General features: G+C 51.3%; 11 protein-coding genes across 11 annotated transcripts; 3 read left to right on the top strand and 8 right to left on the bottom strand.

Moving 5' to 3' along the window:
* Positions 1–17: 17 nt before the first annotated feature.
* On the bottom strand, positions 18–1,649 carry N7468_003386 (uncharacterized protein; the record flags this gene model as incomplete). The annotated part of the gene is made up of 5 exons (XM_058472683.1): positions 18–336; positions 393–604; positions 655–751; positions 819–1,493; positions 1,549–1,649. 5 exons carry the CDS (start codon positions 1,647–1,649, stop codon positions 18–20), a joined length of 1,404 nt encoding a protein of 467 aa, XP_058331686.1.
* A 575-nt stretch (positions 1,650–2,224) lies between these two features.
* N7468_003385 (DEAD/DEAH box helicase) lies at positions 2,225–4,254 on the bottom strand (the record flags this gene model as incomplete). Its single annotated transcript, XM_058472682.1, has 3 exons — positions 2,225–3,931; positions 3,989–4,075; positions 4,132–4,254. The coding sequence occupies 3 exons, from the start codon at positions 4,252–4,254 to the stop codon at positions 2,225–2,227; spliced, it is 1,917 nt and encodes a 638-aa protein (XP_058331685.1).
* Positions 4,255–4,465: 211 nt separating this feature from the next.
* N7468_003384 (uncharacterized protein) lies at positions 4,466–6,334 on the top strand (the record flags this gene model as incomplete). Its single annotated transcript, XM_058472681.1, has 1 exon — positions 4,466–6,334. One exon carries the CDS (start codon positions 4,466–4,468, stop codon positions 6,332–6,334), a length of 1,869 nt encoding a protein of 622 aa, XP_058331684.1.
* A 407-nt stretch (positions 6,335–6,741) lies between these two features.
* On the bottom strand, positions 6,742–8,859 carry rscE (uncharacterized protein; the record flags this gene model as incomplete). Its single annotated transcript, XM_058472680.1, has 1 exon — positions 6,742–8,859. The coding sequence occupies one exon, from the start codon at positions 8,857–8,859 to the stop codon at positions 6,742–6,744; it is 2,118 nt and encodes a 705-aa protein (XP_058331683.1).
* A 649-nt stretch (positions 8,860–9,508) lies between these two features.
* Positions 9,509–10,156, bottom strand: N7468_003382 (glutathione S-transferase family protein; the record flags this gene model as incomplete). The annotated part of the gene is made up of 1 exon (XM_058472679.1): positions 9,509–10,156. One exon carries the CDS (start codon positions 10,154–10,156, stop codon positions 9,509–9,511), a length of 648 nt encoding a protein of 215 aa, XP_058331682.1.
* Positions 10,157–12,644: 2,488 nt separating this feature from the next.
* On the top strand, positions 12,645–12,986 carry N7468_003381 (uncharacterized protein; the record flags this gene model as incomplete). Its single annotated transcript, XM_058472678.1, has 1 exon — positions 12,645–12,986. The coding sequence occupies one exon, from the start codon at positions 12,645–12,647 to the stop codon at positions 12,984–12,986; it is 342 nt and encodes a 113-aa protein (XP_058331681.1).
* Positions 12,987–13,424: 438 nt separating this feature from the next.
* Positions 13,425–16,683, bottom strand: N7468_003380 (putative sister chromatid cohesion factor (Chl12); the record flags this gene model as incomplete). The annotated part of the gene is made up of 5 exons (XM_058472677.1): positions 13,425–13,538; positions 13,587–13,827; positions 13,891–15,484; positions 15,566–16,405; positions 16,431–16,683. The coding sequence occupies 5 exons, from the start codon at positions 16,681–16,683 to the stop codon at positions 13,425–13,427; spliced, it is 3,042 nt and encodes a 1,013-aa protein (XP_058331680.1).
* A 345-nt stretch (positions 16,684–17,028) lies between these two features.
* N7468_003379 (electron transfer flavoprotein subunit alpha/FixB family protein) lies at positions 17,029–18,199 on the bottom strand (the record flags this gene model as incomplete). Its single annotated transcript, XM_058472676.1, has 3 exons — positions 17,029–17,606; positions 17,662–17,830; positions 17,894–18,199. 3 exons carry the CDS (start codon positions 18,197–18,199, stop codon positions 17,029–17,031), a joined length of 1,053 nt encoding a protein of 350 aa, XP_058331679.1.
* A 361-nt stretch (positions 18,200–18,560) lies between these two features.
* N7468_003378 (uncharacterized protein) lies at positions 18,561–19,800 on the bottom strand (the record flags this gene model as incomplete). Its single annotated transcript, XM_058472675.1, has 2 exons — positions 18,561–19,679; positions 19,732–19,800. The coding sequence occupies 2 exons, from the start codon at positions 19,798–19,800 to the stop codon at positions 18,561–18,563; spliced, it is 1,188 nt and encodes a 395-aa protein (XP_058331678.1).
* Positions 19,801–20,950: 1,150 nt separating this feature from the next.
* On the bottom strand, positions 20,951–21,139 carry N7468_003377 (uncharacterized protein; the record flags this gene model as incomplete). Its single annotated transcript, XM_058472674.1, has 1 exon — positions 20,951–21,139. One exon carries the CDS (start codon positions 21,137–21,139, stop codon positions 20,951–20,953), a length of 189 nt encoding a protein of 62 aa, XP_058331677.1.
* A 1,398-nt stretch (positions 21,140–22,537) lies between these two features.
* sun1 (SUN family protein UTH1) lies at positions 22,538–23,875 on the top strand (the record flags this gene model as incomplete). Its single annotated transcript, XM_058472673.1, has 1 exon — positions 22,538–23,875. One exon carries the CDS (start codon positions 22,538–22,540, stop codon positions 23,873–23,875), a length of 1,338 nt encoding a protein of 445 aa, XP_058331676.1.
* Between the last annotated feature and the right edge of the window lie 2,062 nt (positions 23,876–25,937).

Below are 25,937 nucleotides of genomic sequence, written 5' to 3'. Positions count from 1 at the left end.
AAGGACTACAAATCCTATCACCTTCCCCAGCGATAATCAAACTTATGCAGTGAAGTCTGAATCTGCCCGCGGTTCCAGATCCCCGCATCCGCATCGGCATACTCCCGGTCAATATGCTCTATGGCCGCTCGGAGAAGGTACCGACAACTGGAAGGCAGCCCATCCATCATATGGAACGAGTAGATATTCTGGCTGACCGCAATATCCTCGACCATCTTAGTCGCCGTATCCAGAGCCGCACTCGAGCTCCGACACCATTCTTCTTGTGATTTATACTTGAAAGTAGTCATCCGAGACGCGTGGTGCAGGATGTGCCAGTGCAGGAGGTACATGGTTCTGGGGCTCATTAGCAGGCTATATCAGCCGGTGTTTTAAGAATCAAAGTTACACACCGGATAAGGAGGCTATTTGCCGTACAGTACGCCCCCATGGCGTGGTTGGACTGCTCCAAGACCGTTCCAAGAACGGTTCTCAGGGCGTGGTGGAGCCCGTTCAATCGATTGAGCCGGGCATCGGCATCGGCAATCTGGAACGCACTGATGACTTGGTCCAAGAGCAAGGCTCCTTGTGCGACGCACGCAAACCCGCCTGCGTCGTCTAAAGGCTGTCCTTGTCCGGGCTTAGGTTAGATGGGAAGATCAAGTTGATGTCAACGTCGGTGGTGCTGGGATCGGAGGGGAGCTGGGCGTCTGCACTGGGCATGCTGGTTGAGAGCGGGATCGTGAAGTCGGACAGCTCACATAGAACGGTCCTACAAGTGCTGTTAGGTTGATTTTTCTGGCGAGGATCCTCGCAGCTGGCCAACTTTCATGCTTTACCTCTCTGTGATGAGAATCCCCCACCAGGTATTCGCTTCTTCTTCTGCCTGTTGATAGCTGGATTGATCCATTCCTCTAGCTGGTTTTGCTTTGTTGAGTCCGATAGCGTATCCCAGCCTGGCGCATACAGCGACCGTTGCGAACGCTTCTTGTAGCCTCTCGCTTGAATACTCGTATGAAGCAACGATGATCCCAGCCTGAATCAGGTGCAACGACGGGGAAGAGGAAGCCTGTACGTGGGCAAAAAGGGTCTTTGTCGCCAAGTACAGGGTTTCTTGGTCGATAGTACCAGCGTCTCTTGGTCTCAGATCAACGTGGTCAGTGATCAGGCACATGCTCAGCAGGAGGATCGAAAAGCCCGGGGGAGGAGCCTCCGACTTGATAAGCTGATCGTAGAAACGAGGCCGGGAAATGACGAGGACGAAACTGTGAATCCCACGGAAATACCGTGCCGTCACATCATCCACATATTGACCCGTTGCTCGGATGATCCGCAAGACCTGAAGATACACCATAGAATCAGTAGTCTTGGGCTCAGACGCTAGGACCTCGGACAGAGTCGATGAAAGAAGAAGAGATGACTGGATCAGAGGACTTGACGCAGTCGGATCAGGTCTTTGCACGACATTCAAGGGCGCATCTGTCGACGACTGATATCGACAGGCCAGCTTCTTTCTAGGATCCTTATTAGTCTACGGACGAATACCTCCAAGGGTATGGCGGGCCTCACCGGGTGCAATAACCACATTGCGGCTGAACCTTGTCGCACTTTTTCTTGCGTAATTTACAATTTATGCACACAAGAACCTGTCGCCCGTTCTCGCCCACCATATTCGCCTCTGATTCATCGCAGATATGAGGCTTTAAATGCCTCCAAGCCCGCGAGTGCTGTCTTACAAAGCCCATGGACCAAACGGGCTTAGCTTCGAAGCCTCGGACAAACACTTTGTCCGTACTGGCTCTGTAATTTATGATGTCGAAGTATGGAAACCCTCGTAGAAATAATAAAAGAAAAAGAAAGATATATTAGAGAAAATTCCATGCATACGGCGATCCAACTTTCTCGCTGGTAAAGGACTTCCACGAGATTCGCTAAGCTCAAGCAGGAAATCCCAGGATCCTCGAAAGTGCTTGGGCCGGAAGCGACGACGGCTCCTACTCGTATCGCATTGGTTAGTAGGAAGCAGAATGCAACACACGGTTCATATAAGTTATCTTGGAGTCCAGGTATCTGGTTATCGTGTCTTGATCAACCCTGTGGACTTGTTACCAGTGAATACATGTCTTCCTGAAGTAGAGTTAATTCAATTATATCCAGCAAGAGAGCCGTATTTCTGCCGATAAAGAGCTTTCCCCTATGGAACCACCCCCAACGATCTTGAAAAATTGTCCTCGAAAAGTTCAATTCAAGCTTCCAGCGGACCAACGCTAACATGGGTTCTTTTCTGTAGCTCCTGAAATTCGTCGATAGCATCTTGTTTCCTTTTCAACTTCTTCTGTTTGCTTTCCGTTGCCTTGTACCGTCCTTTGCCACCAAACTTGAGCTTGGTGATGATATCAGCTGCTTGGCCGCGGGTCAAATCACCACTCATCAGCTTTGCGTTCCGAATCTTAGCTTTGTTCAGCAGTGAGATCTGCGCGGAGGTGGCTGGCGCTCGTCTCCAAGGCATCCAATTTGAAATGTTGCGTTGGTTGAATTTCTCATTTGCATAGGTGTCTGCTGCCCGCACAGTTGTTTCGAAGTCTTCCCCCGTGGCAATCACGCGTGGGCGGGTGAACGTTGGATTTTCAGTCACCGGGTCGTGGAATTTCATAACGTGCCGAACGACGAATTCCTTGTCTTGACGTTCAATGGTTAACCATCCCGATGAATCGGACAGCAGATACTTTTTGTCTTCTACTCGGACCCAACAGTGTGGGCTCAAGGAACGGATGTGCCGTTCAGATCGGGAATCATTCAAGAGATCGTAGACACTGTCGTAAGTAGTAAATGTAAGGTCGACATCTTGATCCCAGTCCTCCATTTTGTCTGGCAGTTCAGGAGCTTCCATTTCAGGCTGTCCTTGTCTCCCTTCTCGTAATTCTTTCACGGTGCATTCGGTGAGGATCTCGTCTGGGTGAAGCCCAAACAGAGTTGGCGTGGAGAGAACGCCCGTTGCTAGCGAAGCAACCATATCGATGATATGGCAATTCTGTTTCCCAGGATGCAAGCGTAGCCCTCGTCCAATCATCTGCACGAGCAGATTCCTAGACTTGGTAGGTCTCGCCAGAAGAACGCAGTCAATATTCGGAATGTCTGTACCTTCCGTGAAGAGACCACAGTTCAGAAGGACTGGGAATTCTTGATTTCGGAATGCCTCAAGCTGTTCGGCACGGACTTTTGGGGGTGTGGAAGCTGTAATATACCGCGCATCAACGCCATGTGCCCGAAATGTTTCCGTAAGTTGCATGGCGTGCTTGATGTCCACGCAGAACACCAAAGTCGACTTGCGATCCTTCGCATTAGCCATCCAGGCACGGACGGTCACATCATTAATGGTCCTTTTGTTGACAGCTTCGGAAAGGGAGCTGAGAGAAAAGTCCCCGAACTGATCCTTTTTGACCTTAGAGAGGTCTGCTTCAGACTTCACAGTAGTGAAGATTGCATCAGCAAGCCAGTTCTCCCCTATCATATCCACGTAATCCTTATGATAGACAATATGGTCGATCGCCGCACCGAGCTTGAGTCCATCGAATCGCGAAAAGGTGGCAGACACGCCCACAAGAATGGGTGCATCCGAGGCCGGCTCGTTTAACCGGAAATGGCCTAAAGCTTCTCGATAGGATCGCGCCACGATGTGATGTGCTTCATCCACGAGGACCAGCTTGAATGCACTCGGGTCGAAGTTGTAGATTCGCCCCCGAGAAAGGGTCTGCACGGATGCGATAATGATATCTCCATGGCCTGCCGCCTTTTCATTCCCCATCTCTATCTCCACGATTTTGTCCGGATATGCGAGACGGCATTGCTTCGCAGCTTGCTCGACTAGCTCTCGTCTATGAGCAATGATCAAGGTCTTGGTGGCTGTGGCATCGCGCGGCGGGATTCGGTCGATGAGTTGCGTGAATATGACCTACTCAAGAATCAACCATGAGTCCTACCCCTTACAACAAGGAATGATCAAACGAACCGTCTTGCCAGCGCCAGTAGCCAGCGAAATCCCAAGCCGCCGATGACCATCGTCCAGGTACTTAAGCACCGACTGAATGCATTCTTCCTGGTAGTCCCGAAGCACGATGCCCGAGCCGCCCGGCGGGGGGGGACTGCGTCGACTGTAGACGCGCGTAACTCCAGAAATGCCACGCAGGATTCCGCGACGAAGGCCTCGTCCACGGTCTCGAAATCGCCAGTAGTCGAAACCTGCGAATGAGCTCCATGGAAGAGAAGCGATGGCATCGTGACGAGGCGGAAAAATAGCGCGCAAACAGTGCAAACCGGTTTATCGCGATAAGAGTCTATTTTACTTGCATCGCAGCTTTTTTTTTTTTCGGCGACCAGTCAAACACACGACTCTTCGTAATTCGACTCGTCAGCCCCGCGCAGATGTAGCGGTGATGTTTCGTTTCCCTCCGATACGAGTACGCTGCGAGTCTGCGAGTCTTCCACGATGAGCAGCTCCCCTGCTTACGAGCCCGATGAAGACTCGGTACAAAATTCCGGCTCCGAGGTCAACGACGAGCGGGTGCCGCGTTCTCCTTCGCAATTGGAATTTGAAAAGACTGGACTTTCGGAGATAAAAGCCCCTGCTCCTGGCGCGACCTCCGATAATGTTATCGATCTTGTCGATTCCGAGTCCGAATTGGACGAGGATGGGTACGAATTCGCGGCGCAAAACCGATTCGAGAAAGCCGATGCCATGTTCAAGACTCTCCGCCCATCCTCCTTGGAAGCCTATACAAAACTACTCGCTGAAATGGAGGCCGATATCAGCACCACCAAAGTGAACGAAAATGAAGAGCCTTACACGGTTACACAGAACGGCGCGGTGATCTGGACATCGACTGAGAAGGAGGTCCTGTTCAAGGTGCTTGATCATAAAGGCAAGAATGGGATCAAGGATATAGCCACTGCTATTCGGACGAAATCAGAGTTAGAGGTCATGGACTATCTGAAGTTGCTCCAGCGCGGCTTGGAGGGCCAACATCTCCTGGAGCGACAGCTCAAAACCATCATCATGGGCGATATTGCTGCTGCTGCGGAGATCAGTGAGGATTGCTGCGCTGAACTAGAAAAATATAGCGATGCCCTCGTCATGCAAGAAGATAATGCTATCATGCGAGCCTGCAGTTTGAAATTCGGGGGCAGCAATGGGTTGCTTACGGAGGCGCAAGCGAGGAAACTCCTCCAGAAAGACGCAGTCTCTCAGGGCAATTTCCATCTTCCTGCTAGCCTGCTCAAACTTCCATCGTGGATCCAGCTTTCTGCACAGCTGTTCATGAACTTCGGCGGCTCGAGAGAAAAGGAATCATGGAATCACCATGCTCAGTCTGAAGACGAGTCACCTGTCATATACGGTGAGGCTTTCATGGATTTCTATGCTCTGGCTGTGAGCCTCACGAAGCGGCTCGTTCAATCGAGCCTTTTTTTCGCCATGGCGCGACTCCGTGATGTGCAGCAGCCCGGCCGCGAGCGAGGGAACCTGGTGCGGAAGCGAGATGTCAGAGCCGCGATGGACGTCTTGAATATGCAGACCCTCGAACACAATCACTTCCTCAACGTAGCCAAGCGTCATAGACTGCTCATCAAAGATGATGAGAAGCACCCCGGAAAGGACCTCAGCTATCAGGAAGCAGAGGACATCCTGAACGCTGAGGACGACATGGTTGATTCCGAGAGTGAAGCCTCAGACGGGGAGGACGATAGCTCTCCCGGGAGCCCCGAAATCGAAAATAACCACAAACCACCTGCCAACCGCCCTCCGTTACCCGCAGATGCAGAGGAAGATCACGCTGACATGCAAGACCGCGAGCAAAGCCGACAAGAAGAACTCCGGCTTTGGAAAATTCTGGGAAAACCAGGACCGATCCAGCTCACCATCGCCGGTATCGCAGAAGAAGAGAATGCCAAAGAAGCAGCCGCTCGCAAAATGCCCGCGGACCGCAAGATGAGAGAAGACTTGATCGATTGGCGCGAACACACTTTGTACCGCAGTGAGTGGGAAGAGTATGGAGCTGGCTTGCAAGAGGTGGAGGATGAATTGGAGGAGAATCGACGCAAGCGCCGACGCATTGAGCTTGAGAGTGACTCTGACCATGACGATGCCAATACCAAGGGTGCAAAACAACCGGTCTTCTTATCCGCGTCTGTCGTTAACAGCGACGATGATGAAGAAAGCGATGCACAAGCTACGGCTGATGAAAGGCCAAGAGCTCCTGTAACTATCGAAATCTCATCGTCCCCGTCTGCCTCTGTCGATGGTGAAGCGATGCACTTAGATCAGCAGCCACCGAATCATCATAGTAACAGTGAGATTTGAAATGCCTGAGGACTCGAGTTCTATTCCAAAAAAATTACGAACAAATCCTATCAGACTTAGAAATTCTTTTTAGGTGTAAGTCTGTCAAGACCTACAGCACTTATACGGGACCACGAAATAGAAATCCTTGAACCAAGTAATATTTCCATTACGGGCATATGATTAGAAAGAAAAAAAAAAGTTGTAAACACATTTGAGAAACGTTAAAAATCCCCAGGCCCTCTTCCGCCATCCTCATTCTCAGGCAAGGGGGCGAATCCGACTTAAAAACTCCAACGGATAATAACTGCGCCTTTTCCAAACCGAATGAAAAGAGACAAACAAAAGTATTCATGAACACCCCGCCGCGCACAGCAAGCAATCCTACCCCCGGGCACATCCATGGGTTATCGTACATGCACTGAGGCTTACAGGTCGAGAGACTTGAAGTCGGCACCCGCATCAGCGCTCAAGGGTTGCGCACCAGCTCGTAAATCGGCACCAGCAGGTTGGAAGCTATAGTGGTTGCCAATACCAGCCGTAGCGGCATTAGCGAGCATGGTGTTGGTGTGCTCACTAGGGCCCTGAAGGCTGACTGCTTGCAGTGCATCCTGGGCCTCCTTCACACGCTTCTTGAAGGCCATACGGTCGAGGAAGAGTTGCTGGCGTGCTTGCTCCAGCTCTCGGCGCTCGGCCTCGATGATCTCTTCCATCTCGTTGAACTGTTGAAGCTTGATCTCGAACTTCTGCAGTGTTACGTTCACGGCGGCACCGACCAAGCGGGTCATCTCACGCTCCTCATGCGACGCGAGGGCGCTGGATCGCGCGGCAGAGGCGGCGAGAGCCACAGTAGCGATAGACTCTTTAGGCTTCTCCACGGCCCGCTCGGCCTCTCGGACAGGATCAACATCCATCGAGTCCTCTGCCTTGACGGATTCCTTGCCCTTGCCATCCTTCTCGAGTTGACTGCGCAGCTCCTTGCGAATCTCCTCGACGGAGCGACCGGCTGCGGCAGCAGCCACAGCGGGCTCCGCCATCTCAGCGAGGAAAGCAACAACCGACAAGACAGGATTTTCAGTAGCACTGATTGGATCTCGGCCAGGTCCTGCGCGGAGCTCAGGCAGATCCTCCAAGTACTTGTCCTCAATCTCCAATTGTAAGAATTTCAACACGCACTCTTCACGGGTGCGGGAACCGACGTGGTTGGCAATCTGTTCCCAGTTGTCATCAAAGCTCTCTAATGCCTCCAAGAGCAACAGAAGTTCTGAGTCGGACCAGGGAGCATCCTTGTCAGGAACGTGAGTGTGAGCCTTATCCTCAAGCTTCACAAAGTCTGAAGCATTGTGGCTGGAGGGCATGCGGCCTTGCAGGAAGCAATTAGGGCAGAGATCGTACTTGGTATCGGGAGTGGTGGTGTTGGCAGACGTTGGGGCCGCTTTCGCATAATGGAAACGAAGTCGGGTGCAGTCAATTCCACAAGAAAAGCAATGCGACTTCTTTTTGGAATCTTGGGCATCAATTCCATTGGTATCTCCGTTGGTCCGCTTCTCTTTGTCATCGGCAGGCGTAACGTCCTTGGCCTTCTGGTCATAGATGTTACGGCGAAGGTCGAGGTGGAGATCGGCTTTTGAAGCAGGGGTGCTGGAGGCAGCGCGATCGGTGGCTGGATGAGCCTTACCCGCGGTGACCGTGGGGTGTGGGCCAGGTTGGAATGGTTGAAGCCCTCGAGGGGTATCGGCGATCACTCTGAAATGGCCGGTGAACGGTGGGCCAATGTTAGAAGGGCGGGTTTGAGGGTCAACCTGGTAGTTGATCAGACCCCACTGCTCCAAGAACGAGTGGACACGCATGATAGCGCAGACATCTCCGGCGAGATTCCGACGGCAAGCGGTGACTGTAAGGTACTCAATGGGGTTCAATCGGTAGGTGTTGATCATGAAGTCTCGGTAGTCTTTATAGGTGGCAGGGGTCTTGCTGCGGTTGCGGCCGTTGAAGAACTCCGCGAGCGCCTTCTTCTCAATGGGATTAATGAGGTTCATATCGAACCAGCTAGCATAGCTAGGAAGGATGATGGCATGGGTCTGGGTGATGAGTTGATCACGAGCGGAAGATTCCAAAGACGACTTGGTCGGCGCGGGCTGTTCCTCTCCAACGGCATCTTCAATGCCTTCTGTGGCATCCGCAGGCGGTTGCGATTCCCCAGCAGCATCTTCTAATCCCTCAGTATCGCGCTTGGTATCGGTCTCAGTGCCGCCCATCTCTTCATCCTCGGGTTCGGCATCGCCGTTTTGGGCCTTGGGGGAAGCAGGAGCATCAAGAGGGTTGTCAGAGCCAGCCACACCTTCAACTTTCTTTAAGGGCGATTCTTGGCGTGATTGGGCTTCTGTCCATGGGATTAATAACCGTGTCTGATTCTGATAGCTGGGGGAGGCTGGGATCGTACCGGAACCACTCGCGCCGTGGGGTGTCTCTGCGGCAGCATCTGAGCCAGCTCCCGACTGAATGTTCTCAGGCGCTACAGCCTGATTAAAGGAAGTGTCATCCATGATGGTTTTATAAGCAGAAAGCAGCTGTCGCGGGCGACGGAAAGATCGACTCCTTGCCTATCGTTCGCTGACTCTCTCGCGCGATGCAAATGGGAGGCGCGCTAGAAGAGCAAAAGATAAGGCGAAATGATTGACAGGTGTGATGAAAGCCCCAATCTGATGGGAAACCAGGCTAGAGGGGATGATTGGACCGGGTGCTTGATTCAACGGGGAGACGGTGGATGTCGCGACACGGAAAACTCGCGGTTTCGCCAAGATCATGCTTGCGCTAACCCGATTGGGACTAGCTTTAGTGAAGGCGGCAGAACGTGTTCTTCCACTCCAATATCCGGTCAACGAAAAGAGTGAATTCTACCTAGATAGTGAATGCTTGGATCCATGGATGACGATAAGCGCTGACTATTCAAGCTTAGGGAACGGCACAGACAACAAATCGTCCCGGCCTAAACCCTACTCTTCAAAAGATGCCAGTAAAAAGTCCTACTGAAGGATACTATGACTTCAGAATTATAAGCAAACTATCCAATGCTTTATTTGATAGTATGAAACTACTCGGCAGAGCCTCTCCTGAGACAGAACAAATTGGGCGATAACATTAGCTACTTATACCTCTTCCTTATATCCCATCCCTGCCGGTATATCCCCATTTTTAATGAGCCTTGGCCATAGCCTCCTCACGCTCCTTATATGTAGTCACGGCTGCTGGGCGAGAAGTAATGCGCTCCAGCCAAGCACTAAGGTTGGGGAAATCCTTCACAGCGTCGGCGGCGACAGGAATTTTGAACCAAGGGATGAAAGCAAGATCAACGTAGCTAAACTTGTTACCAACAAGGTATTCTTTGCCCGCGAGGAAACCGTTAAGAACTTCGCAAACACGGCGGATCTCTTTGTTATAGCGCTCAATGGCACTTGGGAGCTTCTCGGGGTGGTAGTTTGCGAACCACACGGCCTGTCCAAAGTAAGGGCCCTGGCCAGACATCTGGAAGTGGAGCCATTGCTTCGCCTGGAAGTACTCGGGGGTACCCTGGGCAAAGCTGATCTTCTTGTCCTTGTCATACGTCTCGACTAGGTATTCGAGGATGGCGCCAGACTCCCACAATGAGATACCAGTGTTGGGGTCCTCAATGGCGGGGACACGGCCGTTTGGGTTGATGGAAACGTAAGGCTCGGCCTTGATATCCTTGAAATCAAGGATCTTGTGCTCGTAGGGGAGATTCAGTTCGTGGAAAACATTGACGACCTTCCAAGGGTTTGGGCCGCCAGAATGACCGTAGAGAACAATGGGCTTGAGTGACATGATGGGAGTGAATTGGCGACGTAAATTGGAGGGGTAAATTGGAAGAGTGGATTGGAGTTTGCTAGGTTGAGATTTTCTTGCAAGGATAAATGAGGGGTTCCATCGCCAGGTGGGCTGCTTAAATATGCATTCTGCATGGTTTCCGCGGTCCACATGTAGCTACCCAGCAGTCCAGCTGCAGCTAGTTCACGTACTCGGGGCCCTTAATTCCGGGCTGACAAATAGACTCGGCCCAGGGGAGCTTCGATGCAAGGGAGGCGCTCATTGGACCGATTAAGACCTAATTGATTAGGTCACTGAGAGACCAACTCTCTGTTCGTGCTGTTCATGAAAGACAAAGCAGTCTTTTGGTTAACCAAATGTTGCGTTTTGACGTCACCCTGCACCCTGCTCAATGTGTTTGTCAGCCGCAGGTTAAATCGAAGCGCGACGAAGCGCGACGAAGCGCAACGAAAGGAAAAGAAGGGCGTAGAAGCTCAGCTTCGATAAGTAGTGATTGGCATTGGATCAAATAGACACAGAGATCCTGCGAATGCGACATCAAAGCGAAAGCATCTCTTATTCCATTGGGCAGCTAACGATTCGTCATCCATTTAGTGCTAATGACCCTCAGGGGGCTCACTCGCAAGTGGAGGGTTGAAAGGACAAAACGAAGAGATCCAAGATCAATATATTGGAAGAGTCATCATGAAATCTCGTATTCGATAGTACTAACCACGCCCTTCGTGACTCCAAAACGCCACTAGAAGAAGCGGGACGAGCGCTCGATTCCCATTCTTCCAAACCACGAAGGGCGCGGAGGACAGATCTGGGCAGTGGTGACTCCGAGGCAGAAGCCTCATGGTATAGGGCTGTGAAAAATTGATAATACAAGGAGAGGGATCCTAATTGCATACTTAAGCGGTCCTCACGATTTAGTCAACTAATTATATGCCGTCAGCATTTTAATCCGAGTCGTGCCTGAGGCGGCTTGGCTTGTCCGAATCCGCCTAAGAATAGCAGCCCCGTACTCCGCACAGAAACACCAAGCACCCAATGAGGCCCACTCAAGGCACACACGGAATAAACTTGAAAGCCCTAAAGCGCTGAAATCCTTGGCTTCGGAGTTGCTTCAAACCCATGAAAGCTCTGGGGAGGGTCCAGATCGAAGTCCCATAGCCTCAACCCCCACTCTCGGAGTCAACTTCGGACTAAACGTCGGAATACCTCAATGCGCCGTCTTCTTCACCCCACTTCCTTGGTAGGAAGAAAAATCTCTGTCCGTCAGATAGTGAAAAGCCTCGAGCAAACATAACTATTCATTTTGAGTCGCGTAAGCAACCCTTGGTCGAGATGGTCCTGGCGTGAGGAGTTTGCACCCCGGGTTGCGCCCCCACAAGGCTGGAATCGTGCTGACCCAAGTTGACTCACTCCAAGCCACCCCGTCAAGCATAGCCCGTGGGCTCGAAGAGCCATTCCTTTGGCTCAGGCACACATGCTTGGAAATTATCATGATTAGAAATTCCATAGATCTCTACGAGGGTGCTACAGGTTCCTCTCAAAGGTCAAGATGGGAGCCCTCCCGGCTCCAGAGAAACAATCATGTCAATTGGAAACGGAATGTTGTAGACTAAGTAGTATGCATGCCTTGTTAGGCAATGTCAAATGCCCATGTCCAGACCCTTGGGTATGTGGAATACTTGGGATCTCTGTAGACACAAGGCTGAAGCTTGATCTTACTGGATCACAGGTGCCTCACTCATCCGGGGCTCAGGCATCCATCATCTACTATGAATGCACTTGCCTGAGGCGTTATGAGTCAACTCAACCTCCTCTCAAGGGCCACGCAAGCCGACGCCTGCTAATGTGAATCCTCGTGCTCCGTAGGGCACTCGTGGACGGGAACAAGCTGCGACTAGAGTCCCGTGGACCCAGAGCCGCGCCACCATTGCCTAATAAGGTGCCCGCAAACGTCGGGGACTGTCCAGAGTCAGAGATCGTCATATGCCTAGGGCTAGAGGTCATTGCGCGCCCTTGACCCTTTCTGGTCCCCTCTAGGCCCTATTTTCGTGACACTCCGCTTATGAGTGGCTCAAGTCTCCCCTCGAACTCCAAGCTCCATTCCGACGCTGGTCGGGTGGCTCCACTTCTGACCCTGCGCCTTTCTTCTGACGTATTTTGGTCTGGGTGAGAGGAGTTCATTCGAGTTTCGACTCATCGGTTTAGGTCTCCGGGGTGGGGGCTCGGACTTGTGATTGACTTTTTTCCATAGTTCGGATGTTTTTTTTTTTTATTGGGTAGATCGACATTGGTCAGAGAAGGCACCTGGGAATGTACGTACTCTTACGATCTATAAAGGACCCTGGGATCCCCAGGCCAAACAGATTTATTTTCCATATCCAAGTCCAACATTGATTACTGTTGACATCGCAACACTTCTCATACTCTACTTCATACCATCGCCATACTTCCTTCGACGATATCCTCTAAATCAATAACCACTACCACAATGGCCAACGCCAGCTTCCCCCGTTTCGCTCATAACCCTCGGGTTCTGAACTCGTCTGTCGCCGATGAGCCAGCTCCTTGGTTGACAGCCATCAAGGACGCTGTCGTCGAGAAGCTCAACGACCGCCGCACTTCGAATTCTAGTGCCAGTTCCACCAAGACCACAGTCCAGGATGACAATGCGTCAACCTACTCCGCTGCCACAACTCTGAAGGGGTCTGACGATCATCTCGAGAAGAAGAAGAAATGGTTCTCCCGAAGCCACAAGTTCGATACTGAGCAAGAAACTGCTCAGAAGGCCTTGCACACTAGGGCTGTTGCCGATTATATGGCCCTGCGCTAAAGATCTATGTACATCGGGCCTGGCGACGAGCCGAGCCTTTGTCTACGAATTTCCTTTCACTCTGCATCGCGATCTTGTCCTCGATACCACCGCGCCTGACTGAGCCGCTTTTACGATTATGAAACGCCCTAGATACGCCTTTTAATACTGCTCTGCTACTTTGCGCTCGTGAACTCTTTCCTATACACTTGCAAATACGGGTGGGATGTCGGTCGTTTTATCTGAAAAGTCTGGATGGCGTTTTGTCTCTTTTGTGTGTCAATTTGTCTCATAATGGTCGATATTGAATAATTTGCACTTCATCATCTCCATAATCTTCTGTAAACCGTATATTATGAACAGTAGAACAAAAAAAAAAACATCAACTCCTAGAATGAGATGAGAAGAAGCATCGCTAAGACATCATAGCACAAGCTGCAAGACCCTTTTATCATACCATCACAGACCCGCGAGCAACTCGCTCATTGAGATGGGTTTCCGAACGGCATTCGAGAACCCTTCATGGTAGGTAACCCAGACCTTCCTGCCGGCCTTTGAGATGTCATCGCTCACCTTAGTATGACCCAAATCATTGGCCTCTCGAGGAGGTTCTTCAATCACTCGGCCAAAAAAGTCCTTCTTCACAAGACCTTCTTTGATCGCCTTCTGGGAAGGCCCTTGCTCCTTCAATTTGCTCAGATCAGATTTCCCTGTCACACCGCGAGCTTCAGATGCCTTGCGCATCGTTTCTTTCCGGTACTCCTGGTCTAGCACCGAGCGGACAGCGTACCGAACAGGCGCAGTGCCGCTGGAGAGGCCGTTGCTCGGCATTTTTGAGAATGCGACTAGCGAATCGATAGGGCTGGATTGGGAGTTGTTAGAATCAATTCCGCCTCGATCTTGGTTTCATGCCGATTAAACTTACGGTTCCATTCTAAAAGCCCATCCCCCATGGCCACCTCCTTCATGCTCGACTCGGACTTTATCAAACGTCACTCCCAAACCCGCCATCACTCGCACCGCTGATTGGACGAGAACTCGCTCCGATTCTTTGCGCACGCTAGCTGTGCTCCTTTGCTCGCCCCCGCTTCGGACGATTACGGGTTTGATGTCAGGCGACAACATCCGGATAAGATGAGGGACTAGCTCGGTGATGACGTTCTCGCTGGAGCGGAATATCCGGGTCAGGGGAGCTGAAAAGGAAGAGTGGAAAGCGTTCAACACCGCACGATTTTGTTTATGTGCCTCGAACGCAGCGAAGTCAGCTCTTGGGCCCGAGAAAGGATGTTCCTCTTCGGCTTCCTCGTCATCGTCCTTGTCAACTGCCTCGGTCTTGCCGCTGGCCGATGCAAAAAGGTGATGGAAGGCAAGAGTGGACTGGCTGAGGTATGGGAACAACTCCCACTCCTGCGACGAGTGCACTTTGGCAGATATCGTGTCGTGAAAGTAAAGCCAGTCATATGCTTCGTTGGGCTTCGAGAGAAATGTGTCATCTTGGTACTGCTGGACAGGGTACACCGCGTAGCAGTCATTCACACACCGATCTTGCTCGCCGCTAGCATCGATCATCTCACGTAGTCTGTTAATACCATGCCGTTTCCGTAAGTCGGCAACACCAACGGGCACCCGACTAGTTGCATCATCATACTGGCCCTGGAATGATGTCTTCCCGATCGGGGCATCAGTAAAGCCAGCCGCTTCGGTGAAAACACGGTTCACGATCTCCCGGACACCTCCACGGCTCATTTCTTTGAAGAATGAGCCACCTTCAGTTGAGGTACTCAACACTCGCTGCTCAAGCCAATTGCGTGTCAATCTCAGAGAATCTGCGCGCTCGTTCCGGAGTTTATGTGCTACCCATTCTGCAGCAACGAGGACACTTCGAATATCACCCTCCGCAGACCCCGAATTTTTGGAGTTTTTCTGTCGTCTACTGGAGAGTCCCCAGGCAGCTTCACACAGCCTTCGAGCGCCATCGCCATCACATGCGATACCTTCCCGTGTGAAAATAGTCTTGACTCTCTGGACGACATTCTCCAATGGCGCTTGTCGCACGTGGATCATCTCAGCAATCGAAGAAGCTCTCAAAGGTCGAAGGCTAGAGTGATAAAGATCATTACAAACCAAAATCAATGGCCGTAAGAAGCGAAAGTTATCCCCCTTGCGCTTTTTGCCTTGGCCGCCATTCTCGGCAGCCCACTTAGTATTCCGTTGGTCCAACAGCACCAAATCGATGAGGGCTTTCATGAAACCGCCCTCCCCACTGCTTCCAGAACCTCCAACAACGCCATCCACTTCATCCACCACAACACACACAGGTTTTGCCGCCCTGCGCACCTTTCTCTCGCCAATTTCGACATTCGCGCCCTTGACATTCTCTGTGCCAAGCGCATCACGGATGCGACCTTTGACTACATCTCGACTTCGGTCATCACTTGCGTTGATCTCAAGCACCTCATAGCCAGCCTGTTTGGCACAAACATGGGCCAAAGTAGTTTTCCCGAGACCAGGGGGGCCCACTCAGCAAGAGAACTTTGCGGTGTCGACGTTCTTCTTCGTTATCACCCTTGTCGTCTTTGCCAGGTTTCTTTGCTCGCGACCTAGCGAGCCCCGGAAAACAACTGGCTCCCATCCTCTCAGCCAGCGAAGGACTGCTCGGTGCGTACGTTCGTCTCCGATAAGGTCGGTGAATGTGCGAGCTCGGTACTTCTCTGTCCACATCATCGAGTCGATCTTTGCTTTCTTAGGATTTCCGTTATTTTCGATCGATTCGCGCACTGGAGCAAGTGCCGGCTCTGGAACAGGAGCCTTGTCTTGTTGTGCAGCCTCGTCTAGAAGCTTATGGATCTCAATACCGTAGTAGGCCTTCCTAGCTTTCCCCGGATCCGCTTCTGATCGGCTAGCAATCATTTGCTCATAAGACACGGGGGCCTGAGCCTTCCTCAATGGTACATCATGCGTTTTGCCCCTGCAGGTCTTGATCTGAATCCTTTTCAGTGCTGGTCGAGGCGTAACTTCCATTTGCCGATTTGTACTCGTGGCTGTAGAGTCAGTTACCCTGGTTAGACTCGATAGGATCTGAGAGGGCTCTTCCAAGACACCAGGGATTGCGAAGGGTCCTAGATTGCCCTCCTCTTGCAATTCAAATTGGTTCTTGAACTGCTCGTCTCTCAGAGCAGCAATCTCATCTTCGTCGTCATCGTCATCATCGATGAATCCTCCAACAAACTTCGGCCGCTTAGGCTGAGCCGGCTGGGGACTTTCGACCTCGGCGGCTTTTCTTTTCTGTGCCTCGCTGGTCGCGTTCCCAGCAGTTGAGGCACTGGGAGAAGATATGAACGGCATTCTAGCGGGAGGGGAAGACGGTAGAAGAGGAAATTTGCGACTGGGTGTAGGCGTGATTGCCCTGGGCGTTCTGTCAATCGATTTAGTCGGAGTGTCTGTTACTCTTTTTTTAGCACATACTTGGGAAGTTCGTGTTCTTGTAGTTATTACCTGGCCTTATATCGTCTTCACTGCGGAATACATCCGATAAATTCCATGCACGGTGTTGGATCACGACTTTATTGCGAGTCAGTTCGCGCCGGTGCGAGTGGATAGCCTCGAGATCGTCGGAGAACGATTCGGAGGGTGGGTGGAGAGGGTATTCAGGTTCTTCGGAATGAAGTAGTAGGGCCGGATCGAAGGAGGAAAGGGAATCTGGTGACGAGGGGATCATTCAAGCGTTTCGAGTCATTTCAATGGGAGATTCTGCTTGGTTTGGTCTAATCCCCACCCGATAGTGAGACGCGCCGACGCGTGCAACACGCTAATCCATTTCGGGATTATGGCACTATCGCCCAAACGGGACCAAACGCAGCTAGAGTATAATCGTTGATACAATATTCATAGACTGTTCTTTTCGCGTTTGGATATTCAGAAATTTTGCATCTACATAGGCTGGTGTCTTCGACCGCCCTCTAATGAATGGTCAACTATACGGTGCGCGTAATACAAAGCGAAAGAAATGACAAAACTGCTCAATCGGCATGAAACGTGAAAATTCCACCACTTGTCTCCCTTTCTAAGCGCTCTTCACCTTCTCGGTCAACTCAGGGACCTTCTCAAACAGATCACCGACCAGGCCAACGTCGGCGACCTGGAAGATTGGTGCCTCAGGGTCCTTGTTGATAGCAGCAATGACCTTGCTGTCCTTCATACCAGCCAAGTGCTGGATGGCACCAGAGATACCAGCACTTAGGTAGAGCTGGGGCGCAACATTCTTACCGGTCTGTCCAACTTGCAGACTGTTGTCCGCGAAGCCGCTGTCGACAGCGGCACGGGAAGCACCGACCGCAGCGCCGAGGGCATCAGCCAAAGGAAGCATGATTCGGTCGAATTCCTCCTTGGACTTGAGACCACGTCCACCAGAAACAACGCGAGTCGCGGTGGCAAGATCCGGGCGCTCGGACTTCGAAAGCTCCTCTGACACCCACTCGGTTTGAGCAGGGGGATTTGAGTCCACGCCATCCACAATCTCGGCAGAGCCGCCTTCGGTCTCAACGCCCTGGAAGGCAGTGCCGCGCACGGTAATTACCTTGATCTTGTCGCTTGACTGCACGGTCAGGATGGCGTTTCCGGCATAGATAGGTCGGACAAAAGCTACATTCAAAATCAGTACTGTCTACCCGCTATGCATAGGCAACAGAAAACGCACTGTCTTCACTTTCAATACCGGTGATATCAGAGATCTGCTGAACATCCAAGAGAGCGGCCACGCGGGGCAGCAAGCTCTTGCCGAAAGCTGAATGTCCGGCAACAATGTGGGTGTATTCGCCCTTCTTGATGTTCTCAACGAGGAGCGGGGCATAGTTCTCTGGAAGGCCCTGTGAATAGAAATAGTCATAAGCAACTTGCGCCTTGTCCTCTAGCTTCTTCCAAGGCCTTACCTTCTCGTAGGCATCGCTCTCCACGGCCACAACCTTGTCTAGGCCCTTGATCTTAGCCGCCTCCGCCGCAGAGGTTCCCTTGACACCGCTACCAGCGAGGAAAGCTGTTACTGGGCCACCGAGCTTCTGTGCAGCCGCAATGGCGGAGAAGGAGGAGTTTTGCAGCTTGCCATCGCGCTGTTCGAGAACTGCGAGGGTCGAAAGAAGGCGGGCGAGAGCAGCGGAAACGGGCGTGCTCAGCGAGCGAGCAGGGTAGATCTGCGAGCGGGCAGCCCGCAGGACGGAATGTCTGGCAATTGGGATCATTTTCAAGACGGGAGGGAAGGACGTTACTCTCCTGCAGGCGGTTTTGCAGCAAGTGGAGGGTCAATGATGAAGCCTCGGTGATTTGCGGCGATGTGGTTATCGTCGGGATGCCAAGCCTTCGCCCTCCCGAACTCGGAGGACCTCGGCTAACCGCAAGACCATCTCAATCTGGCCAAAACAGCTTTTATCAGATCTATTTCCTGGGCGGCTATTGCTGCTGATCCCATTGTGAGATCTTACAATTGAATTCAATTTACTTGGTTATTCGTGAACGAAGAAGTAACACGGATGATATTTTGTACGCCGAGAAACCCTTTACACATGCAGAACATTATCTAGATAGAACAGGTATAACTCCGAATCATGAAGTCGACTTTCTCTTCTTCTTTTCCTTGCTAGCATCAGCACTGGTGGACTCTCCATCTTCAAGGGCCTTGGCCTTGAGTTGCTTCAGCTTCTCCTTTCGCGCCGCTCCTGAAGCAGTCTCGTCGTCATCGGCCGCAGGCTTCGACTTTTTCGATTTCTTGTCCTCGAGCAGCTTTCCATCTTCCACAGACTTGCGTTTTTTGTCCTTCTTTCCAGCCTCGATGGCGGGAGTCTCCTCTGCCTCCTCAACGACATCGGCATCCTCGACCCAAAGCTCACTGGCGAGCCAGATGGGCATGGCCATGGTGTTTGCGCCCTTGATGTGAAGAGCCTTGATGTTTCTCCAGCCCTTGGAGACAAACTTTTCAGTCATTCCCTGTACAACAGCGGCAATATTCTCGGAAAGTTGCTCGGCGCTGAAGTTGGATGAGCCGACACGAACGGCCGCAGTGGTAGATGGAGCAAGCTGCACTGAAGCGCACTGCAAGGTTCGCTCAATCTCCTTGGCGACGATTATTGGGGAGGCAAAAGATGCGCTTCGCTCGTCCTTGGAAGGTTTGTTCTTCGGGTCTTTCTTGACACGCTTACCATCCACCTTCTCGATCGCGGCGATGCGGATAGGGATCGGACGCTTGCTGGACTTATAAAAGGCCTTGCCAAGGGTAGGAACCAATCGGGTGATGATGCGGTCGTCAGCCAGGAAGACATCGTGCTCAGAGAGCAATTGGCGGCGGCTCTCGAAGCTCTGGTAGCGGGCCTTCAACTTGCTAAAGCCAATAATTTTATCGATGCGTGACGAAAGTTCTTGAGGGAATGTGGGGTCGGCAACAATATCCTTGACACCGCGCTGTGGGTCGGCAGTGATCAGGCAGATACTGAGCGAGGGCGACGAGTTGAGAGAATGAGGGAGGCTGATTTTTCCAGGCTTCAAGCGGTTCTTATCAACCACATGCTTCTTGGTTGTGAGGATTAGCCAAATGGCTTCGTTCTTGAGGGGCGTTTCCTCATCATCGGAATCATTGTCGCCGATCAAAGTTTTCTTGGTTGCGTTCTTCTCTTGCTCCACTTGGTTGGTCTTGATATGGCGCAGCAGCGCAGAGGAAGCTTTTTGGACCTGATCTCAAATTAGCGACACTGGATATTCTCTTGAAAAATTCTTGACGTACTTGTGGATTGTCCAGCTGGTATGGTGAGCCCGACTCGACCTTGGTCGTGAGAGCAGTAGAGGAGACCATTTTGGCGAGTTGTAAATTCAACGCTAATCGCCCCGACGATATCGAGACCAAAAAAAAAAAATTCCTCGGGAAGGCGGTGGCTCTTTTTTTGCCCGGCTTGGCAGTCGAACCCCAGATCATATCTGTGTCACGTGATATCCCTCTCCCCAGCACAACTGCCATTAACCCGTTTTTCGCCTGCTTAAGTGAGACTTCGGCAATTTGGACAGAATTTTATGTGCAATTGGAAAAAGTCACCCAATTTATCGGAGAGACCATTCTTCAATTTTATATGAAGACTTGGAATTCGTTAATTTTCCATATGTGAGCTCGAGGAAGGAAATATATATCTGTAGTCTAACGCATAGAAATGGATTGCAGCTCTCTCCAATTCACATTCAGTTTCTGTCGCTGGAGTAGACATAGGGCCGTTCAAGTTGTTATTTTCATTTGAATCATCAGCCAGGGAATCATGAAACGTTAGTGAATGCGGGACGTCTGCTAGGAGAACTTGGAATTGAAGTGAGTGTTGTGAACGCTTTTTCGATTGGGAAGATCGGAAAAGCTAGAGTGCCACAATATCGTATTGTAATACCCTGTCACATCCGAAGCAAGCCTGGAATGGGCCCAACCCGGAAATCGCTTGCACACACCAAGCAACCTCGGAAAGTGATCATAGCAAGTGACAGTCCGAGTCTGGAAAGACGATAGGGTGATATCGCAGGCCTTCGCCCCAACTGAGATTGACTACTTTATTGAGTGTTTCGACCTTGGCTCTAGAGAGGGACCCCTTTCCCCGTCCGGACTGATATCAGCATGATAGCCTCTACCAGTAGTTCAAAGTAATACATATACATTGTCTTCTCAAGTTTTACGACCCCGGTACGGCGTAAGCCGATGTCTCTCTGAAGGTCTTGTCTGCTAGGTGATGGTTCAAATAGTTCAGAACATAGCACCAATCAAGGTAAGTGCTATGACGGTATCAATGTATAGGGAAGTGAATGGCCTGAAGAACCGAAGGATGTACTCTTCCTACATCAGGATCTAAGTCCATATGCCTCCGCGGGCGAGTGAGTCAGGCGTAGCAGGAATAATGCGGGATCTAGGGTGAGATTTGCCGGGGCCCCCGAGTTAAGTACATAAGAGCGACTCATGATGTGGATGATTAATTTCATGTATACCGTCCGCCGATCAAGGAGATCACGGGAACCATTTCACCAGCACTGACGCCAAGAGCAATACTATGGGATGTGATGCAGTAGGCTTCAGAGGTATCTGCAAGCCCAGTCTTGATTGATAACTTTGTGGCTTGCACAGCCATTGGACTCGGGTACGAGGTCTGTTCTTTGGAGGCAGCCATGTTAAATTAAGTAAGAGGGAATGGATCAAACCATGATCAGGGTGAATAGGCCGGATGTTCCCCCGGTGGGTTAGAATTTAGATTATCTTACGGAGTATACTTTTAGGAGCGGGGACCGCACAAGGCTGGGCAAGGGGCGGAAATTAAAGACTGAAATTTGGGGGAAGATTTTCGGGGGACTTTGACTTGGTGGGTGTTAGGGGCTCTTGGTATGGAGTACTTTAGTGCACAATGCATAGGGGGGAAACTTAGGCCCGGATGTCCCTGTTTGCCCCTTGCGATCGTCACAGAAACAGCTGGCGGAGTACAGCATAGGTTGCCCTCCAGGGAATATGTAGTAAATCCCATTGAGAGCTGGCAAAATGTGATTCAATGGCTAAGGTTCAGTAGGCGCTGAGCAACCGCCTCTACGGAGTACTGAGTACCACGTAATAATTTCCAGTGATTTGATCAAGCGCTACGGAGTAGACCAGCGGGAAATACCATTCGCTACCCATGGAGACCATTGGCATTTGGGGGGACGAGGATGGGTCGTGATTGGTGTACCTGAATAGCCAGTGGACCGCTAGTCCTTGGCTACTTCTAGGTATGCGGGAGATGATTGGCTCAATTTCAAGCGTGGGACATATCGGGACGCTATGCCAAGTCCATCACAAAGGAGTAAATAGAGATGAACATGTGCAGACTGAGGCCCCACAGAGTCCAAGGTCTTGGTTTCCAAGCTCCCAAGATAATGCCAAGCTGCCCAGCCGGTGCGGTACTCGTAATAATGGACTCCGAGAGCGAAACATTGAGTGGTCTGACACTCGACCAAGAGGCTAGAAGCGCTGGGCCACGACAGATTCGGGTAGTTAAGCATGCTGTAAGATGTAGCTGGCAACGGGGAGCCCATCTTAAAATTCAATCCAAAGGAGTAAAAGAGGGCGTGGGGCGCGTATCTTGGTTGTATTGGCCGTAAACCCCTTCAGGACCAGCTTTCCCCCGCCCCTGTTGCTCTCTACTTACTCCCTCGTTCCCACCCCTTCTCTTTATTGACGTCCCAACAGCCTTGTTTCGACTTCAGCTTCGTGTGTTCCTATCCGACCAGAGGGATTCATTCTCTCTCCTACGTTCATTTTTGGAAACCAGTCGCTCTCTAAACTCCTCTTTTCTGTTTACTACCTTTTCACCTGCGTGAAACCGCATCAACCTGCTGTATGTGAATGCTGAACCCCCTCCTCGAGACAGCCACAGCGAGAGCACAGTCGAGTGATCCTAGTGCGCAATCAGGCTCATTCTCATTCACTCGAGATTTCGCGTGGCAAGCTCCAAGGAGACATGGCTGATATAAGAGCGATGGCAATTAACTGACATAATATAGTTTCGCGAATCAAAGCATCTCTCCATCAATCGCGAGCAATGAAATACGCTTTGGTTCTTTCCTTGGCTTCGGCCTCCATGGTCGTGGCCCACGGTCACGGCCACGCCAAATTCCACCAGCGCGCTGTCGAGACCGAAGTCAAGACTGTTGCAGTCCCCGGTCCTACTGCGTACGAGTTTGTTGTGATTGACCCCGAGCAAAACGGCAAGCCCGAGGCCCTGAGCCAGGAAAAAGCCTGCGCAGGCCTTGCATCTCACGAGTTTGAATGGCTCGGCACTGCCGTTCCGCTAGCTTGCCCAACTAGCACTGCTACTCCTTCTCCTACCACGACTGTCAAGCCGCAGGTTCTCCTCGAGCAGACGGCTGCCATCTCCACCTCAAGCTCCAGCTCCAGCAGCTCGACCTCAACCTCAACCTCAATCCCAACGTCGACCTCAACTTCGACCTCGATCAAGTCGGCTCCTACTCACAGCTCCAGCTCCAGCTCGAATACCGGGGCCATTGGACTCACCGCTGAATTTCCCGATGGTGAACTCAGCTGTGACACCTTCCCCTCTGAGTATGGCGCAGTTCCTCTCGATTATCTTGGCCTTGGTGGATGGTCGGGTGTTCAGTATGTTAGTATTGTGGACGCACTTGTCAGCTCTATCACCACTGCTGTTAGCGGTGAGGGCTGCACTGACGGTGCGATGTGCTCTTACGCTTGCCCAGCTGGTTACCAAAAGGCCCAGTGGCCCAAGACCCAAGGAAGCACCGGCCAGTCTGTCGGTGGTCTGGAGTGCAAGAATGGCAAACTTTATCTTACCAACCCAACCCTTAGCAAGACCCTTTGCATCGAGGGGACTGGCGGTGTTACTGTCAAGAACCATATGAGCGAGGATGTCGCTATCTGCCGCACTGACTACCCTGGCACCGAATCCGAGACCATCCCTCTCAAGGCTACCGCCAACGGTGGCATTCACCCCCTTACCTGCCCCAACAGCGCCGAGTACTTCGTCTGGCAGGGTAAGCCTACCTCTGCCCAGTACTACGTCAACAATAAGGGCGTCTCTATCGAGAAGGGTTGCCAGTGGGGCGATGGCTCTGAGCCCATCGGTAACTGGGCCCCATTGAACATTGGCGTTGGGTACTCTGCCGGTGCTACCTGGATTTCTATGCTCAAGAACGAGCCCACAACTGATGCTGACCTTGACTTTGCTGTCGGCATCACTGGCGACGGCGTTACTGCCGCTTGCATGTACGACGGTAAGGGCAACTTCTACAACTCTGACGGCCGGATTACCAGCGGCAATGGCTGCACCACCAGCTTCCCCCCAGGTGGCTCTGCCCAATACGTTTTCGCCGAGACCTTCGAAGAGCTTAAGAAACTCATGTAAGGAGGAAGTGAGGATTTCGTGCCCCCATCTTTCAGCAAACCGGTCCTCTATACCGAGGTCGAGGGCTTTCCTCAACGCTGGGTTCAGGATATTCTTTTGTCTATACTGTGGTTTGCTCACTGAAAGAGTTTACTTCTCTGTATCTTATTTTTGATCCCGTGCTACGATGCGTGGGCGGCAACTTCAATTTCTTATTTCAGACTTCTTCATTTCTACTGGCTCGTCACCCGGCAAGCTCTATCCAGGCGGCAACTCGTTGGCTAGATTTTACTTCGTTACCTCAAGTGGGACCAATCTTGACTTTACTATGCCCGATTGTCCGTCATCATTATCTGATTACGACCACTGACGTCTTATGGATTCTCCATGCATTTGTTAATTTCAATATTGTTCAAGCCCCTAGGAGGATGAACTCGAAATGTAACTGGCTGCAAACTTCCGACGGTGCATCCGTAGTAATCTGAGGTTTCTAGCAGTCGCTGTGGAACTGCTGCTCGCTCGAGCATTTTTAACGTGCTTGTCGGCTTTTTGTTAGGCTATCATCAGGGCAAGAATGGGATAGATTGGTGTGGTGATTTGCAGGCCAGAGGCAGTCTCGTTTGAGCGCTTCGAAATGCATGTTCTAGATGCTCAGAAATGGAAGTGCGCCCCAGTCGATCAACACATACCATTCCCGCCTAGTCAATCCTCCATTTTCCCTGTTGTTACTCGTCGAACTACCCATTCAAACATACGCATTCTAGAGTCATATTCCAAGCCATCGAGATTTCCAGGGAAACACGGATTCTTCAAATCGATGTGGAATGGAATCTAGCCAATCAGCGCGGATCTTTGTTGATCTTTCGACCCCATCTTGCACATGTGTAATTGCATCATTGTTCGCCAGTTGCAGATCACATGAGGGCATCTGCCCTGCTACAAGAAGTCCCAGCCGTCATTTGTATCAGCGACACTTCGCAGAGGCTTGTGAGCTATCCCTTCCAGGCTCTTGGCATTCTGTTTCTGGGGAAATCTCATCTATGATGTGGCGCCCATACATTCCCCCCCTTGCAATCGACTTTTCGGCTATCATGGATCATCCATGTGGGAAATGTCGAGAAAGGTGGAGCTCAGACGTATGGAGTACTGTCAGGATATCGCTTCTTGCATTGCATACTTGTTGATGGTCGTTACTTCGTGGATTTTCATTCATTCAACTTTGTTTTGATTTTGTTTGGCAACCTTGGAACCTAGCTCGACGATTTATAAGCTTTTCCGCGGGCAATATTCTCGGACCATGATTTTCGTACTTCTTTTGCAAGCCGACAGATATCGGTAGGCCCGTGAGCTTCACCGGAATTTAGATCGTTTCCGGGGAGCAATGGCCACCTCCCTGGTATCCAGAGAGCCTTACAACTAGTGTCTCGAAAAAGCTAGAATCCGACCGAGTTTAGGCAAACAGCATTACGAAACCCGCTCCAGCTGCATGCAACCTGTCGTTTCTGCAAAGGATTTGCTGAGGTCGGATTCCAGGCCCTACACGCAATCTATCTCCGACCGCGGTGGGCGAGATTAAGACGGTGCAGTAGCACGTACCCACGCGCCCACCGTGTATGGCCCGCGACGCAGAAAAAAAAAACTGCTTAGCGCGTCAGTACTGGGTCAGATACCCCTCTTACTATGTTAGGTTCTAAGCGAAAGTATCAATGTCACTATTGGATTCCATATTGAATGTTGCTAAATTAATATAGAGCAAATTAGCACTGCACCTCTAAATTTCCATAGCTACGATAGCTCGGAGTCTCAGAGTAGCTTTGCTGGCCGTGAAAAGTCGCAGTGGAAGTCCATCTTTCCGAATGACAGCAACTGTAGCGACCAGCCACTCCCAAATTTCAGGCGTGGCCAACCCTGGTAAATGCATTCTGAAGTCACAAATGCCGCTGTGTCGTGATGGATACCGAGAGACTGTCATACTCCGACTCGCGTGCCCGTCACGCTCCACATTCACGTGATTTGAGACGCGGACGCGCTTTGTCAGATTAGAGGTGTAACTAACTAACTAACTAACTAGTTAGTTAACTTA

This window comes from Penicillium chermesinum (genome assembly GCF_028974085.1).
Source record: "Penicillium chermesinum strain IBT 19713 chromosome Unknown utg000003l:1.0-5111272.0:1.0-5115320.0, whole genome shotgun sequence".
Lineage (NCBI taxonomy): Eukaryota > Fungi > Ascomycota > Eurotiomycetes > Eurotiales > Aspergillaceae > Penicillium > Penicillium chermesinum.
This window is presented reverse-complemented; position numbering and strand designations above follow the sequence as displayed.